The following is a 17,438-nucleotide window of genomic DNA, read 5'->3' as shown; positions in this document are numbered from 1 at the left end:
GAAACCCCCCAAACTGCGCCAGAGACCCCCCAAAATGCCCCACGGGGCCCCAAAATGCCCCGGGAACCCCCTAAACTGTCCCACACCCCTCCCAATTGCCCCTCGACCCCCCCAAGTGCCTCAGGGACCCCCAAACTGCCCCGCAGAGCCCCCAAGCCGCCTCACGGGGCCCCTGTGCTCACCCCTCCCGCTCCAGCGCCCCCCATGCCCCGCCCCCCCAGCCCTATTGGCCGTCATCGCACGCGTCACCGCCCAACGGCCGCTTCCATTGGCAGCCGCGCGCGTCCGTCCAGCCGGGGAGCATCGAGAGGAGCCGGGGCGGGCCTCGGAGAGCGGCGGCGCGGCTGTAGGCGGTGCTACCATAGAGCGCGGCGCGCAGAGCGCCCGCCTCCAGCCATCGAGAGGTGGCAGAGCGGCCCCAGAGAGGGGGCGGTGCAAACAGCGAGATGGGGCGAGGTCTCCCACCCGCGCCGTCCAATGGGAGCGCGGCGAGCGGGCGGTGCCGTCCAATGGGAGCGCGGGGCCGGCCGCCGCCGCTTTGTCTATATGAGGCGCCGCGGGGCCGCGAGAGCCGCCATTGTCGCCGCCGCCGCGCTCGCTACAGCGCTCCCGCCTTAAAGGGGCCGCGCCACCGTATCGCCCATCAAGACCGGGTGGGGCCCACCGCTCCGGCACTGTCACCGCGCCCAGCCCGACCCACGCCGCCACCATGAGGGAGATCGTCCACATCCAGGCGGGCCAGTGCGGCAACCAGATCGGGGCCAAGGTGAACAGCGGGCGGGCAGCGTCGGGCCGGGGGGGGAGGTGGTCCCCCCCCTTCTTCCCTCCCATCGCGGCGCGGCCCCTTTTAAGAAGCTCCTCCCTCCTCGCGCGCAGACAAAGGCGGACCCGAATCGGGGCGATTTCAGCCCCAAAATCGCGCTTTTCCTGCCCGCTGAGGGCCTGAAGTGAAAGGCGCGGCCCGAAATAAGGGGGGATTCGGCCTGAAAATGAAGCGGTTCGGCCCCAAAATGGAGGTTTCCGGCCTCAAAATGGGGGGCCCCGCCCCTCCCCCCTTCTTCTCACGCGGCTCCAAAATGGCGGTTTCCCGCCGCGCCTGAGGGCAGCGGCCCCGGAATGTGGCTTTTCAGCCCCCAAATAGCACTTTTTACCAGAAAATATGTTTCCTTGCCGTCACCTAAATCCCCTTTCACGACGTTCGGCCCCAAAATCGCTATTTTTTTGCCTTGATTAGGGAATTCTTAGCCACAAAATGAGGGGATTGGCCCTAAAAAGGGGGGGGGTGTCGCCCTAAAATAAGGGATTTCGCTCTCCCCCGTTTTTCCAAGCGGTATTTTTAAGTCTGAAAACGTGCTTTTTTACCTCAAAACCGCGGCGTCCCGCCCCTCCGGCGTGTTCAGCGCCAGAATGGCAATTTTTGCCCCCAAAAACGGTTTTGTACCCCCAATAAGTTATTTTGGCTACAAAACGGGCGCTTCCCGCTCTCAAAATGGCCGTTTTGTACCCTAAAATAAAGATTTCTGCCTCCAAATCGGGGCGTGCCGCCCACAGCGTGTTTGGCCCGAAAATGGGGGTTTTCCGCCCCAAAAGAAAGGGTTTCTGAGCCCAAAATGAGCTTTTTCAGCCCCAAAATAGGGGCGTGCCGCCTCTCGTGAGACGCTTGGGGCCCCAAAAATGGAAGTTTTTCCCCTGAAAATGTGATCTTTGTGCCCCAAAATAGGGGTTCTCTTTTTCAGACACAAAACAGGGGTTTGGGGTAAAAGAGAAATATTTTTAAGCCCCAAAATACAGGGTTTTGGCGTCAGGCGGGATTTCTGGCCCCAAGATGGAGTTTTTCGGCCCTGAAATAAGAGCTTTGTTCCCTGAAATGGAGTTTTCAGCCCTGAAATGGGAGATTTTGCCCCACCCCTCCAACAGTTTCTGGCCTTGAAATAGAGGTTTATAGACCTAAAGATTTTTTTACCCCCAAAACTGGATTTTTTCCAGCATTAAAAAGTGGCTTTCTGCCCCAGAAGGGTTTTTCCAGCCCCAAAATGGAGGTTTTCAGTCTCAGAGTAAGATCTTTGTTCCCTGAATTGTCATTTTCAGCCCCCAGATATCTTGTTTCAGCCCCAAAATGGGGTTTTGAGGACCCAAAAGGACCTTTTCAGCCCAAAATGGGATTTTTTTTTTTAGTTCCCGGTGGATTTTTTCACCGCTAAACCAGGGGGTTTCAGCCCCCAAAATGGTGGTTTCCAGCCCCAAAATGGAGGTCCTCAGCTCAAGACTAGGATCTTTGTGCTCCCAAGTACCATATTTCTGCCACAAATTAAGAGGGTTTGCTCCAAATTTGATTTTTTTGGATGCCAAAATAGGAACTTTTTGCTGTACAATGGCAGTTTCAGCCCCAAAATGGATGGTTTATGGCCCCAGAATAGGTTTTTACTGTGCCGGAATAGGGTTTTTTGCTGCATAATAGGATTTTTTTCCGCCCCTAAAGATTTTTTTCAGCCCCAAAAAGGTTTTTTTTTTAATACCAAAACTGGGCTTTCCCCACCCGAACAGTGACTTTGGTCTCAAAATGGACATTTTCGGCTTCAGAATAGGATCTTTGTTTCTCCAAACGGAGTTTTCAGTCCCCAAAATGGAGGATTTTGGCCCCAGAATAGGATCTTTGTCCTCCAGAATGTCTAAAAGAGGCTTTTCAACGCCAGAAAAAGCATTTTTCTGCTCCGGAATGGTGTTTTTAGACACATAATAGCGATTTTTAGCCTCAAAATAAGATTACTTTTTTCTTGCATCACCAACATAGAGGCTTTTTGTTCCTAAAAAAGCACATTTCAGTGCCAAAATGGAGAGGTTTTTAGCCCCAGAATCGGTTCTTCCCCCCCCCCCCAATGGACTTTTCAGCCCAGAATTATACTTTTTAGCCACAAAATGCCCTTTATCTGTTCTGAAACTGGATTTATTTTGAAGAAATTTCCAATTGCAGAATTCCAGAAATCGCAGTTTTTAACTGCCTGTCAGTGCAAGTTTCCAGTCTCCAGAATGACGCTTTTGTAACCCAAATCAGCATTTTTAACCCATTTCTCCACCTTCAGCCCCAAATTGTGATGTTTTAGCCTGGTTTTGCCTGCAGGGCGTGGCCCTGTCCCCCCTCCCCTTCCCCCACTGTGACCTTGGGGGGGGAGGGTTGGGGTCCCCAGGGTGCCCGCCCCTCCCCCACCCTTTGTTCCCAGCCATCCCTCCCCCATGGGCAGATTTGGGGGAGAGAAAAATTGAAATTTTGGGAAATTACGATTTTTTTTTTTTTTGAGGGAAGGGATGGGTAGTTGGGGGTGGGGGGAGGCAAATTTTGGGTATTTCTGAAATTAAACATTTTTGGAAGCACCTCTGCGATTCAAACGCCGTTTCCGGTTCCCGCCCTTTTTGGGGGGGGTGGTTATGCCCAAGTTTGGCCCTGCCCCTGCGGGTGCTTAGGCTCCGCCCCTCTGGGGTGGGCTCCGCCCCTTGGAGACTGACCCAGCCCCCTGCCTTGGCTCCTCCCCTTTGGGCAGGTCTTGCCTCAGGATTGGCTCCCCTGGGGTTGGCTCCGCCCCCAGGGTTGGCCTTGCTCTAGGGCTCACTCCTCTGGTGAGGCCCCGCCCCCGCGCTGCCTCATCCAGTAAGATTCCACGCCCTTTCAAGGCTCATCCCCCAGGGTTGGTTCTTCCAATGAGGCTTCACCTCCTTGTACAGGCTCTGCCCCTTTGGAGGGGCCCCTCAGGCCAAGCTCCACCCCCTGTGTGGACCCCTCCCACCCCATGATTGGCCCCTCCCACCCTGCAGCCCCAAGGGGGACCCACCCTGTCCCCCCCACCCCTCCAGAAGGGATGGGGGGTGGAGCCTTTCTGACCCCGCCCCCATCCCCAGTTTTGGGAGGTGATCAGCGACGAACACGGCATCGACCCCACCGGCACTTACCATGGCGACAGCGACCTCCAGCTCGACCGCATCAGCGTCTACTACAACGAGGCCACCGGTACGGTGTCACCCCATCCCTTGTCACCCCCCCCGTGTCGCCTTTCTGCCCCCACCCACCCCCCTGCCCCACGTCCCCATCCCTTTCCACCCGAGACCTGATGTGGGCAGCTCACCCATTCTCACCCCCACGCCCTCCCTACATCTCCTTGGGTCTTGGGGTGGGTTTCTGGGGCTGTTGGGGATTAAGAGGTGATGTGGTGGTGTCACCATCACCCCCCTGGTGACACGACGATGTCCCCAGGGGGTAAGTACGTGCCAAGGGGCCATCTTGGTGGACCTGGAGCCAGGCACCATGGACTCGGTGCGCTCAGGACCCTTTGGGCAGATCTTCCGGCCGGACAACTTCGTTTTTGGTGAGTGCCTGTGTCACCCGCTGTCCCATGGGGTCCCCTGTGTCCCCCCTCGTGTCCTCTTAGGTGACCCTGGTGTGCCCATCATGACAGGGTGCCATTTTTCTTTGGTGGCTGTGAGGCTCCTGGTGCTGGCCCCTCGCTCACCATCACCATGGGGTGGTGGGTCCCCCGCTGTCCCTGCTACGGTGGCCCATGGGATCTCCCTGGTGGCCCCTGGGTTCCCTTCCCAGTGGAGTGACACAACCCTCCTTGGTGGCCCTCAGGTGCTTGTACGCTGGGGTGGCAGGTCCCTGTTGTCCCCTTCTTGGTGGTCAGGGTCTTTCCCATGTCCCCAGAGCTGCCTCCACTTTGGTTCTGGGAGGGTTATTGGGGTCCCCAAAGGGGTTGGGGTCCGCAAATGAGTATGAGGGTCCCTGAGGAGATGGGTGTCTGAGGAGCTCAGGGTGCCCATGTTGAAGGTCCACAAGGAGCTTAAAGGTTTCTAAGGGCCAGGTGGAGGTCCTCAAGAAGAGGGATGGTGGGCCCCAAGGAGCTCAAGTATGGACTGGACTTCCCAGGGGTTGGACAGAGGTCCCTGAGGTGTCAGGGTGCCCAAGGGTGGCATGGGAGATGGAGGAGAGTGATAGAGGTCCTCGAGAGTGGCCTGGGGATCTCAAAGGAGGATGATGGAAGTCCTGGGGTTTTCAGGGTCCCCAAGGGTCAGTTAGGAATACCCAGCAAGGGTGATGGAGGTTCTCAAGGTCTTGAGGGTGGTTGAGTTCCCAAAGAGCTCAGGAGCTCAAGGGTGAGTTGGAGGTAGGCGGGAGGAGTAATGAAGGTCCTCGAGGCCTTTAGTGTCACCAAGGGTTTGCTGGGTGTCTTCAAAGAGAGTGATGGATGTCCCCAAGGGGCTGGATGTCCCTTAGGAGGTTGATGGAGGTCTCCAGGAAGGGTAGGTCCCCGAGGGTGGGCTGGAAGTCACCATGGAAAGTAACAGAGGTCCCCAAGGAGCTCAGGGTCCCCAGGGGTTGGATGGACATCCCCAAGGAGGTTGATGAAGACCCACAAGGGTGGGATCAAGGTCTCCAGGGTGGTGAAGGTTGGTTTGAAGGTCCTCCAGGGAGGGTGAAGGTCCCCAAAGGTGGGATGGAGGTCCCCAAGGTGGTCTGAAGCCCCCAAATTGAGCAACCAAAGTCCCCAAAGACCTCAGTTTCCCCCAGGAAGCCCCTCCATGACATCCCCATGCTGTCCCCACCCTAGGCCAGAGCGGTGCAGGCAACAACTGGGCCAAGGGCCACTACACAGAGGGGGCTGAACTGGTGGACTCGGTCCTGGACGTGGTGAGGAAGGAGGCGGAGAGCTGCGGACTGCCTGCAGGGCTTCCAGCTGACCCACTCGCTGGGCGGTGGCACTGGCTCCGGCATGGGGACCCTCCTGATCTCCAAGATCCGTGAGGAATACCCGACCGCATCATGAATACCTTCAGCGTCGTCCCGTCCCCCAAGGTGTCGGACACAGTGGTGGAACCCTACAACGCCACCCTGTCTGTCCACCAGCTGGTGGAGAACACGGATGAGACCTACTGCATTGACAACGAAGCCCTCTATGACATCTGCTTCCGCACCCTGAAGCTGACCACCCCCACCTATGGTGACCCTCAACCACCTTGTCTCGGCCACCATGAGTGGCGTCACCCACCTGCCTGCGTTTCCCTGGTCAGCTCAATGCCGATCTTCGCAAGTTGGCTGTCAACATGGTGCCCTTCCCGCGTCTCCACTTCTTCATGCCTGGCTTCGCCCCCTTGACATCGCGCGGCAGCCAGCAGTACCGCGCCCTCACCGTCCCTGAGCTCACCCAGCAGGTCTTCGATGCCAAAAACATGATGGCTGCCTGCGATCCCCGTCACGGCCGTTACCTCACGGTGGCCGCTGTCTTCCGAGGTCGCATGTCCATGAAGGAGGTGGATGAGCAGATGCTCAACGTGCAGAACAAGAACAGCTCTTACTTCGTCGAGTGGATCCCCAACAACGTGAAGACTGCCGTGTGTGACATTCCACCACGTGGCCTCAAGATGGCCGTCACCTTCATCGGCAACAGCACGGCCATCCAGGAGCTCTTCAAGCGGATCTCGGAGCAGTTCACGGCCATGTTCCGGCGCAAGGCCTTCCTCCACTGGTACACGGGCGAGGGCATGGACGAGATGGAGTTCACCGAGGCCGAGAGCAACATGAATGACCTTGTCTCGGAGTACCAGCAGTACCAGGATGCCACTGCTGAGGAGGAGGAGGACTTCGGTGAAGAGGCCGAAGAGGAGGCCTGAGGGATGGTCGTCCTAGAAGAGCCCTCGTCCTCCACTGCCATCATCATCGTCCTCAGCCCTCGTCCTTCGGCGTTGTCCTCGGAGAGCCCTCGTCCTTTGCCGTCATTGTCTTCGGAGAGCCCTCGTCCTTCACCGTTGTCCTTGGAAAGCCCTCAGCCTTCAGCATCATCGTCCTTGGAGAGTTCTTGTTCTTCATCATCATCATTAGCCTTCATCAGTGTCCTCTGAGAGCCCTTGGTCTTCGTCATTGTCCTCAGCCTTCATCAGCGTCATCGGAGAGCCCTCCGTCTTCACTGTTGTCACCAGAAAGCGCTCGGCCATCGCCGTCATCCTTGGAGAGCGCTTGGCCTTCGTCATCATCCTCAGATAGCTGTTGGCCTTCACCATTGTCACCAGAAAGCCCTTGGCCTTTGTAATTGTCACCAAAAAGCTCTTGGCCTTCATGGTTGTCCTCGGAGCCCTCAGCCTTGGCTGTTGTCACTGGAGAGCCTTCATCATCGTCATCACCTTCAGAGAGCACAGAACCTTTGTCATCATCCTTGGAGAGCCCTTGTCTTCACTGGCACCATTGCCAGCAGAGAGTCCTTGTCCTTCATCACAGAATCAATGGTCACTAGAGTCCTTCATCATCGTCACCAGAGAGTCCCAGTCCTTCATCATGGTCACCGAAGAGCCCGTCCTTCATCATTGTCACCAGAGAGTCCTCATCCTCACAGAGCCCTCGTCCTTCATCATCGTCACCGGAGAGTCCTCAGCATCCCTGTCCTTCACCACCATCTTTTGTCTCCAGAATCCCCATCCCCTCTCTGTTGTCACCGTCACCAGAAGGCCCCGGTCACTGCAGAGCCACCGTCCCCTCCATGTCACCCCTCTTGTCCCCATGTCCCCCACTACCGGGGGGTGACATCACCACTAAATTATTGCAGCCCCCCCCCAGGCACCAATTCGCCCCTGTTTCCACCCAAAACCACCACTCCAGCTGCAGGGGGGCTCCCGGGTGGCCCTGTCCCCCGTGTCCCCAGCCGGGGGCTCTCATGTCCCCTTCATGTCCCCTCCCCAACAAATCCATCCCGTTTTGATTTGTTTTTCTCCTTTTTAACCTTTTTTTTTTCTTTTTTTTTTTTTTTTTTTTCATATTGAAAAGCCGCCCCCGGGGCAAGGAATAAACCCGGGATGTAAAGCCACCACAGTGTCCCTTGTCCCCTTCCTGTCCCTGCGTCACATGGGGGGGTCCCTGTGGCCCCCCGCCATGTCCTCAGGGTCCCCTCCGCGTCCCTTTGCCCTTTCAGGGTCCCCCTGTCCCCTCCAGGTCCCCATGGGTAATGTGGGGGTCCCCACCTGTGTCCCCACGCCTCCAGATGTCCCCAGGGGGGTTGCTGGGTCCCCTTTAGGGTCCCCTGTCCTTGGGTCTCCTTTGCAGCCCCCTCCCCCGGTCCTTTTTTTGTCACCTTTACGGTCCCTCTGGGGCGTCCCATCCCCTGTGTCCCACCCAGTGTCCCCTTTGGGTGCTGCTGTAGTCCCTGTGTCACCTCTGGTGTCCCCCTGTCCCATGAGGGTCCCCGTGTCCTGGGCGGGGGGGGGGGGGGGGTGGGCATGACACTGAACTGTTCTGTGTCCCTGTCCCCAGCAGGTCCCCTCCCAGTCACTTCTTATGGCACCTGTCCATCTGTCCGTCCCCCACCCCGAGGTCCCCTCTGTCCCTCTTGGGGCCACCCACATCCCTTCTGGGGTCCCCAAACCCTCCACCCCACCCCCTTGAGGGACTCTGCCCTGTGCAGACGCAGCAGCTTTTAATGATTTGGGGACAAAGGGACACATCCCCCCACCATGGGGACACGCCAGCCCCGGGGTGGGGGGAGAGGATGGTGGCACCAGGGGTTGGTGGCACTTTGGGGACACGCTGGCCCCGGGTGGGGGAGAGGATGGTGGCACCATGGGGTGGTGGCACTTTGGGGACACGCCAGCCCCAGGAGGGGGGGGAGAGGATGGTGGCACCAGGGGTTGGTGGCACTTTGGGGACACGCCAGCCCCGGGGTGGGGAGAGGATGGTGGCACCAGGGGTTGGTGGCACTTTGGGGACACGCCAGCCCCGGGGTGGGGAGAGGATGGTGGCACCGGGGCTGGTGGCACTTTGGGGACACACCAGCCCCAGGAGGGGGGGGGAGAGGATGGTGGCACCAGGGGTTGGTGGCGCTTTGGGGACACAGTAGCACCACGGGGGAATGGTGCCTTGGGGGGTGTAACAGCACTTTGGGGACACGGTGGCACCGTGGGGTGGTGGCACTTTGGTGGCACACAGGCTCTGGGGGGGTGGTGGCACCACGGGGACATGGCATCACTGGGTGGTGGTGGCACTTTGGCATCACGGGGGGGGGGGGGGGGTGGTGGCACCACGGGGACGTGGGCTCCAGGGGGTGGTGGCACCTCGCAGGCAGGGTGGCACTGGGACACGGTGGCACTTTGGGGACAGCAGCGGCACTGCCTCAGGCCTGGCATTCGGACTTTCTTCTGGGCGGCCTGTGGGGGACAAACGGGGGACTGAGGAGAGGACCCGGGCACCCCCCCCACACCCCGGGGACCGGGGTGTCCCTGGTGTCCCCACGCTCAGGGGACCGAGGTGTGACACCCCCCCTGTCACCCAAGGGACCCAGGGCGACCTGGGTGACGCTGATGCCTGTGAGGGCCTCGACGGCGCTGGGCAGCGGGTGACGACGTCCAGGATCTCCCCCGAGAGCCGCGACACCCCGATGTCACCGGAGCCGCCGGCCACCAGCGTCACTCGCCGCGTCCCCAGCAGCGGCTGTGCCACCGCCTCTGCCACCTGCCCCCCCCAAAACCAGCATGTTTCACCCCCAAATCCCGCCCCCACCGCCGCTGCTTCATAAATCACTGTGTTTCACCCCAAAATCTGCCGGCAGCACCCCCCAAACCCCCAGATCTCACCCCAAAAATCAGCCAATTGCACCCCCAAATCCCCCCCCCCCCCGAAATCCCCATGTTTCTTCTCAAAATCCACCCATGGTACCCCCAAATCTGCCTGCTCACCCCATCTCTATCGCCTGCCCCCAAACCCCCCTATTTCACCCCAAAACCTGCCTTGAGCACCCCCAAATTCCCCCCCCGCGCTTAAATGTCCCCAAATCATCATCTTTCACCCCAAAATGCCCCTTTGCCCCCCACATTCCTCCCAGACGGCCCCCATTCCATAGGGGCACCCCAAAATACCCTCGAGCCCCTCTCCGAGCCCCCCCCAAATGCCCCAGGAGGACCCCGGTCTGCGCAGGGACCCAGCAAACCACCTACGCTCAATGGGGTGGGACCCCAAAAATACCTCCCGGGGAGACCCCAAACCTCCATGGGGACCCCTAAAACGCACCCTGTGCCACCCCAAACTGCTGCCACGCCGCAGGAGGGACCCCAAATCCATGGAAGGGGCAAAAAAAATACCCCGGGGGACCCCAAAATAGCCCATGAAGACCCCCAAATCCCCCCCCAGGGACCCCCAAATCTCCCCCGGGACTCCCCCAAATTGCACGTACCCCATAAAAGGGGTGCCAGATCCTTCAGGGGACCCCCACGGGGATCCCTAAATACTTCATTAAGACTCCAAAATACCCCACGGGGACCCCAGATCCCCGAAGGACCCCCTAAATACCCCTTGGGACCCCCCCCCAACCACTCCCACCCCATAGAAGGGACCCAAAAACCGTAGGAAAAACCCCAAAATATCTCGTGAGCTTAAAATACTGCACGGAGACGCCACTGAGACCCCCAAATACTCCGTAGGGACCCCAAATCCCACCCAAGGGACCCCCCCAATTCCCCTCAGGACCTCTCAAACTGCCCCCACCCCACAGGAGGGACCCCAAAATCGCGTGGGGGGGGGATCCCCAAAAATACCTGTGGCAGCCGCTGCAGCACCATGTCGACGACGGCGGCCTCCTGGTACTGCCCGAACGCCTCCGCCTTCGCTGCCGTCTGCGCCGCCTCCGCCCGCGCCCGGGCGGCCACCGCCGCCGCCCGCGCCGCCCCCGTCACCTGCACCCCGATGCCTGCGTGTCCCCACCCTGGGGCGCCACACCCCCCCCCCCAAAATGCCTGGGCCGCCCCCCCCATACATAGGGACCCCCACATGCCTTTGGGTCCCCGCACCCAAATACCTGCATCCCTGCCGCCCCTGGACACGGGGGTCCCGTCACCCCCCCCACACACACTGGGGTCCCCCAGGCGCGTGGGTCCCCTGCCACCCCCCGAACACGGGGGTCCCGTCACCCCCCCCCCCCCCGCACACTGGGGTCCCCTGTGCCCCCCTGCCCCACCCCCAGGGTCCCCCCTGCCCCCCTGCCCAGGCATTGGGGTCCCCCAGGCGCGTGGGTCCCCTGCCACCCCCCCCCCCCGCTGGACACGGGGGTCCCGTCACCCCCCCCCGCACACTGGGGTCCCCTGTGCCCCCCTGCCCCACCCCAGGGTCCCCTGTGCCCCCCTGCCCAGGCATTGGGGTCCCCCAGGCACGTGGGTCCCTGCCACCCCCCCCCGGGGGTCCCCCCCCAAATTCACCTTCATGGCCTCGGCCTCAGCCTCCGCCTGCATCATCATCTGCGACCTGCGGGGGGGCGGGGCTTGGGGGTGGAGCCTCCGGGGGGCGGGGCCTCCCGAGGGGGCGGAGCCTCCCGGTGAGGGCGTGGCCAAGCGAGATGCAGGAGGGCTTGGGTACGGGGGTGTGGTCTGTGGCGGGGGCGTGGTCGTGGGGGTGGGGGCGTGGCCTCTCAAGAAACCCCACCTTCCCCAAAAAGGGGTGTGGCCTCAGCAGGCGCCTGCTGTGGGGGCGTGGCCTACAAGGGAGCAGGGCTCCCTCTTAAAGGGGTCACACTTGCTTTAAATGGGCCATAATGTCAGCGTGGTGGGGACCACTACATGGGGGTGTGGCTTACTGGGAGGGGGTGTGGCTTACTGGGAAGGGGCGTGGCTTACTGGGAGGGGGCGTGGCTTACTCTCCAAAAGGGCCCCACCTCCCCGGGCTGCACCCCCTCGGGGGCAAAGCACCCCTTTAAAGGGGCGTGGCTTCCCTTAAAGGGGCATGGCTTCACCCCAGACGGTGGGGCCCACCCATTGGGGGTGTGGCTTGGTAGACTGGGGTGGGGCTCGCCATTTAAAAGGGGCAGGCTTCAACACAGACGGTGGGCCCCACCCACTGGGGGTGTGGCTTGGTAGACTGGGGTGGGGCTTGCCATTTAAAAGGGGCAGGCTTCAACACAGACGGTGGGGCCCACCAGCTGGGGGTGGGGCTTACTGCTGGGCCTCGGCCAGGCGCTCAAGGCGGGTAGCGCTCGGCCTCGGCGGGTTTGCGGACGGTGGCCTCCAGCTCCCGCTCCCGGCGGCCGATCTCATGCTCCTGGAGCTGCGCCTGCTGCGCCCGCTCCACCACCAGCACCTGCGCCCGCTGCTCCTCGATCTGCTGCTTTGTCCTTGCCACCTGCGCCCGCGGCAAACCTCAGCCCCGCGCCAGCACCCACGCAGGTGGGCGGGGGGGGCCCTGGTATCCCCGGGGGGAGGGACCAGGTGGATGGGAGAACCCAGGTACCCCAGCGGACCCAGGTGTTAGGGGGGACCCAGGTGTTTTGGGGGTCCAAGGTGCTGGGGAGACCCAGGCATCCAGGGCACCCGGCTGTCTGGGCGGTACCCAGGTGTCTGGGGGGGTCCAGGTGACTGGGGGGAGTTAAGGTGCTGGGGACACCCAGGTATCCAGGGCACCCAGGTGTCTGGGGGGGACCTAAGCATCCCAAGGGACTCAGATGTCGGGGGGACCCCAGGATCTGGGGGATTCAACTGTCCTGGGGGCACCCAGGCATCCAGGGAAGGACCCAGGCATCCTGGGGGTGCGCAAAGGGGACCCAGATGTCCTGGGGAGGGGACCCAGGCATCCAGAACCAAGTTAGGGAGAGTCCCAGGTGTATGTGTGGGGTCCCAGATATCCCGGGGGGTTTCCAGGAATCCCAGCAAGTGGACCCCAGGCATCTGGGGGGGGACCCAGGCATCCAGGCTAAGGGCCCAGGCACCCTGAGGGGTGTGCAGAGGGGACCTAGGTGTCCTGGGGAGGGGACACCGGCATCCGGGGAGGGGACACCGGCGTCTGGTGTACCTGCAGCTGGTAGGCCAGGTCGGCCTGGGCCTTGCGGGCGCTGACGGCGGCGTCACACAGTGCCTGCTGCACCTGGAAGTCGCGCTGGGCCTGCGCCATCGCCGTCTCGCTCAGCAACTGCGCCGAAACCTGTTCTTGGCGTGCCCGGGCCTCCTGCGGGGACACGGAGATGTGGGGGACACCGGGGCGCGTGGGGACAGGGAGGGACGCACAGGGACAGGGCGACGCTGTGGGATTGGGGGGGGGGGGGCACGGGGACATCATGCGTGGAGATGGGGGACGCTGGGGTGGGGGACATGGTGACGCTGTGGGACCGGAGAGGCGTGGGGACACCGGGGGACGTGAATGCGACAAGATAGAGCGATGCTGGTGATGGAGAGACCGGGAAACTGGGGACGCAGGGGGACACCGGGGGTTGGGGCGACGTGGGAGTACGCTGGGGAGCCCAGGGACGTCAGAGGGGCTTGCGGAGACGGATGGGGACCTTGGAGCCAACCCGGTGACATCTGGGGCACGTGAGGGGGGGGACACTGGCACGTCGGGGGGATCTGGAGACCTCAGCGAGGAAAAACGGGGGGGGACGTGGGCACACGGGGGACACGGGGGGTGACAGAGGTGACGGGCTCACGCGGATGCCGGCGTCCCGCTTGGCCTCGGCCTCCCCGACGCGGGCGTCGCGCTGGACCTGCGCCGTGCGGCCCTTCCCCAGCGAGTGCAGGTAGTCCTGGGGACAGGGGGGACGCGGGGGACGCTGTCAAGCCCCTTGTCCCACTGCGTCCGTCCCCTGCTCCGCCTGTCCCTGCCCCAGCCAGCGCCAGTGGCCCTGCGGACAGCCCCGTCCCTGTAGAGCGTCCCCATCCCCATCCGGGTGTCCCCAATCTCCGCCCCCACCCTGACGACCCTGTCCCCATTCCGGTGTCACTTTGCGCTGCCTCTGTCCCTGTCCCAATATCCCTGTCCCTGCGTCCCTTCATCCCTGCGTCCCTTTTCCTGTGACCCCCAACCCCGGGTTGTTGTCCCCATCCCCACGCTCCCCTGTACCCCCACGTCCCCAGCGCCGCCGGCGACGCTGACGCCTCCGTCCCCACCGCGTCCCCCCCAGCACCGCCGACCGCGCCGACGTCCGCATCCCCCGCCGCGTCCCCATGCCCCCGGTGCCACCGGGCCATCGCAGATATCCCTCAGGGCGTCGACGACCACGTTGATGCCCTCGTTGACACACTCACGCCCGCCACGTCCCCTCCGTGTGTCCCCCCGACCACGCTGACACCCTCACGCCCGCCGCGTCCCCTCCGTGTGTCCCCCCAACCACGCTGACACCCTCACGCCCGCTGTGTCCCCGCCACGTCCCCTCCGTGTGTCCCCCCGACCATGCTGACACCCTCACGCCCGCCGCGTCCCCTCCGTGTGTCCCCCCGACCACGCTGACACCCTCACGCCCGCCGTGTCCCCGCCGTGTGTCCCCCCGGCACCACCTGGTCGTCGTGGATGTCCTTCAGGGTGTAGCTGACCACGCTGATCCCCATGTTGACCAGGTCGGACGAGGCCACGTTGAAAACCTGCTCCGAGAACTTCTGCCGGTCCTTGTAGATCTCCTGGGAGGCGGGGCCGGGGGGCGGGGCTTAGGGTGGGTGGGGCTGCGGGGGCGTGGCCTCATGGGGGGTGTGGTCACCAGGGTAGAGCTTGGGCTGAGGGGGGCTGGGGGGCGTGGCCTCAGCCGAGGGGGTGTGGCCTCCAGAGGGGGCGGGGCTTCACGGGGCAAGGGGCGGGGCTTCTGCTAGGGTGCCTTTGGCAGGGCTCCACCAATGGGGGCGGGGCTTCACCAACAGGGGCGGGGCCTACGGGGCAGGGCTTCCACAGGGGGCGGGGCTTCACCAACAGGGGCGGGGCCTACGGGGCAGGGCTTCCACAGGGGGCAGGGCTTCACCAACAGGGGCGGGGCCTATGGGGCAGGGCTTCCACGGGGGGGCAGGGCTTCACCAATGGAGGGTGGGGCTTCACCAACAGGGGGCGGGGCCTATGGGGCAGGGCTTCCACAGGGGGTGGGGCTTCACAAACGGGGGGCGGGGCCTATGGGGCAGGGCTTCACCAAAGGGGGTGGGGTTTTACCAAAAGGGGTGGGGCTTCACCAAAGGGGGTGGGTTTTTTACCAAAAGGGGTGGGACTTCACCAAAGGGGGCAGGGCCTGAGGAGCCAGGCTTCCACGAGGGGTGGGGCTTCTAGCAGTGGGTGGGGCCTGTACCGGGGGCAGGGCCTGCAGCGGGGGTGGGGGTTACGGGGAAGCGGGGGTTACGGGGAAGCGGGGGTTACGGGGAAGCGGGGGTTACGGGGAAGCGGGGGTTACGGGGCTTCCAAAAAGGCGTGGGACTTTGTGAAAGGGGCGTGGCTGGCCCCGCCCCGCCCCCCCTCACCTCCACGGTCATGTGGGCCATGATGGCGCGCTGGTGGCCCTCGAGGGTCTCGAGGGCGATCTGGGCGATCTCGCTCTCCGACTTGCCCAGGAACATCTGGCAGGCGGCTGCCAGCATCTCCTTGTTCTGCCCTTGGATCTTCACCTGCCGCACCCAGGGGAAGGGGGGAAACACCCAGCCTCGCACACGCGTGCTTCTTGCACACGCGTGCCTCGCACACGCGTGCCCCCTGCGCGCATCCCTGGGGCCCCACTGCCACGGCGTGGCCCCTTTAAGAAGAAGAAGGGTGTGAATCCGCTATAGCAGAACTGTTTAAAAAGAATATCCCACCCTGCCCGGGTATTATTGGGGGGCCCAGCCCAATAAAAGCCCTTCAAAAAGCTGCTACGCCTTACAAAAGGTTTGGGGGGGGGACGTGACACACCGATGACAATGCCCTTTTAACAGAACATTGTTCTCTCCTTTCTAGAAGGGGTCTGAAGTGGGGCCCACACTGACAAACCCTTTTTAAGATGATGTTTATGCGCCCCCTCCCCCGTGGGGCCTCTTTAGCTCTAGTCATGCTGCCTCTCTGAAGGGGTGGTGCACCCCACCGTGCCAAGCCCCTTTTAAGCAGACCCCCCCCCACACACAGCGCTAGGGGACTCCCTTGGAACCAGCCCCTTTTAAGGGGACCCCCTTAGAACTAAGCCCCTTTTAAGGGGACCCCTTGGAACTAAGCCCCTTTTAAGGGGACTCCCTGGAACTAAGCCCCTTTTAAAGAAACCCCCTTGGAACCAGCCCCTTTTAAGGGCTGCTACGGCCCACAAAAAGGAGCCCTTTTAAGGGTAACCCCCCCCCCCCCCCCCCCCCACACACACACACACACACGCTGTAGGATGACATGGCCGTTTTAAGGGGACCCCGCCCCAAACACTGGGTGGGGCCCACCACTGCGCCTCTTAAAAGGGGCTGCAGCGGTGGCTCCTGGGGAGGGGTGACACGGGGGGGGGGTGGCACGGGGGGGGGGGTACCTGGGCGATACCGGTGACGGAGATGGGGACGCCGTGGCGGGTGTAGACCTTCTCACTGCGCACGTTGAGGGTCAGGGTGTTCAGGGAGATCCTGGGGGAGGACGGGTCACCCCGCTGTCACCCCCGCGTCCCCCATCTTCCCTCCCGTGTCACCCCCTCCACGTCCCCGCTCACGTCCCTCCTGTGCGCCCCCCCCGCCCCCCCCCGTGTCACCACGTCCCCCCACGCCCCCCTCCCACCGCCCTGTCCCCCTCCTCCGCCCCGCTGTGTCCCCTCACCGCTGGATCTGCTGCAGGCACGGCACCACCAGCACCCGCCCCCCGGCCACCATCACGGGGGGGCTGCGGCAGAAGCCTGTGGGGGGAAAGGAGTAAGGGGGTCCCGGGGGGGGGGGTTCCAGAGGGTCCCAGGGGTCCGAGGGGGGGTCCCAGGGGCCCGGAGAGGGACCCAGGGGCCCGAGGGGGGGTCCCGGGGGGTCCTAGGGGTCCGACGGGGGTCCCAGGGGGTCCCAGGGGTCCGGGGGGGGACCCAGGGGCCCGGAGGGGGGGTCCGACGGGGGTCCCAGGGGTCCGACGGGGGACCCAGGGGCCCGGGGGGGGGTCCCAGGGGGGTCCCAGGGGTCCGAGGGGGGACCCAGGGGCCCGGAGGGGGGGTCCGACGGGGGTCCCAGGGGTCCGAGGGGGGACCCAGGGGCCCGGGGGGGGGGTCCCAGGGGGGTCCCAGGGGTCCGGGGGGGGGACCCAGGGGCCCGGAGGGGGGGTCCGACGGGGGTCCCAGGGGTCCGGGGGGGGACCCAGGGAAGGGGGGACACCCAGGAGCCCGGGGGGCCCCGACTCACCCGACACCACCATGGCCTCGTTGGGGCCACACGTGAAGAACATCTCGGCGAGGACCCGCGGAGGGACCCGGACACCCGCCCCCCCCTCCCGCGCTGCTCCTCCCGCTGCGCCGCGGCCCCACCCGCCGCGGAACCGCCACGATCCCGGCAGCCCCCGCGGCAACGGGACCGGGCTTTGCCCTGTGGCCGCGTTCTGCCCGGCGACCCGTGACGCCACGAACTTCTCGCCGCCCTATTGGTCGCTTCCCCGGCGCTAGGCGCTTGTGTTACTATAAAACCTCCTTGAGGCCGGGGGTCCTCCCTCCCGCTCGTGTCCCCCTTCCCCGTGTCCCCCTTCGGACTCGCTGGCCCCACTGTGTCCCCCCCACGCGTGTCTCTGCCCC

At 63.3% G+C, this 17,438-nt stretch overlaps 2 protein-coding genes across 2 annotated transcripts; one reads left to right on the top strand and one right to left on the bottom strand.

The window, feature by feature from the left end:
• Positions 1-690: 690 nt before the first annotated feature.
• On the top strand, positions 691-7,838 carry TUBB (tubulin beta class I). Its single transcript, XM_075725382.1, is given in 9 exon segments — positions 691-766; positions 3,892-4,000; positions 4,244-4,263; positions 4,265-4,355; positions 5,595-5,698; positions 5,700-5,796; positions 5,799-5,989; positions 5,991-6,029; positions 6,031-7,838. Coding segments are annotated over 9 exon segments (1,332 nt in total). The 5' UTR covers positions 691-709; the 3' UTR covers positions 6,655-7,838.
• Positions 7,839-9,137: 1,299 nt separating this feature from the next.
• On the bottom strand, positions 9,138-17,108 carry FLOT1 (flotillin 1). The gene is given in 14 exon segments (XM_075725354.1): positions 9,138-9,169; positions 9,311-9,355; positions 9,358-9,475; positions 10,555-10,692; positions 11,212-11,257; positions 11,945-11,973; positions 11,975-12,127; positions 12,794-12,946; positions 13,422-13,517; positions 14,269-14,388; positions 15,205-15,348; positions 16,218-16,308; positions 16,496-16,571; positions 17,056-17,108. Coding segments are annotated over 14 exon segments (1,284 nt in total). The 5' UTR covers positions 17,099-17,108.
• Between the last annotated feature and the right edge of the window lie 330 nt (positions 17,109-17,438).

The sequence above is a fragment of the Pelecanus crispus genome, chromosome 29, assembly GCF_030463565.1.
Source record: "Pelecanus crispus isolate bPelCri1 chromosome 29, bPelCri1.pri, whole genome shotgun sequence".
Lineage (NCBI taxonomy): Eukaryota > Metazoa > Chordata > Aves > Pelecaniformes > Pelecanidae > Pelecanus > Pelecanus crispus.
Note: the sequence above shows the minus strand (reverse complement) of the source record. Positions and strands in the feature narration are given on the sequence as shown.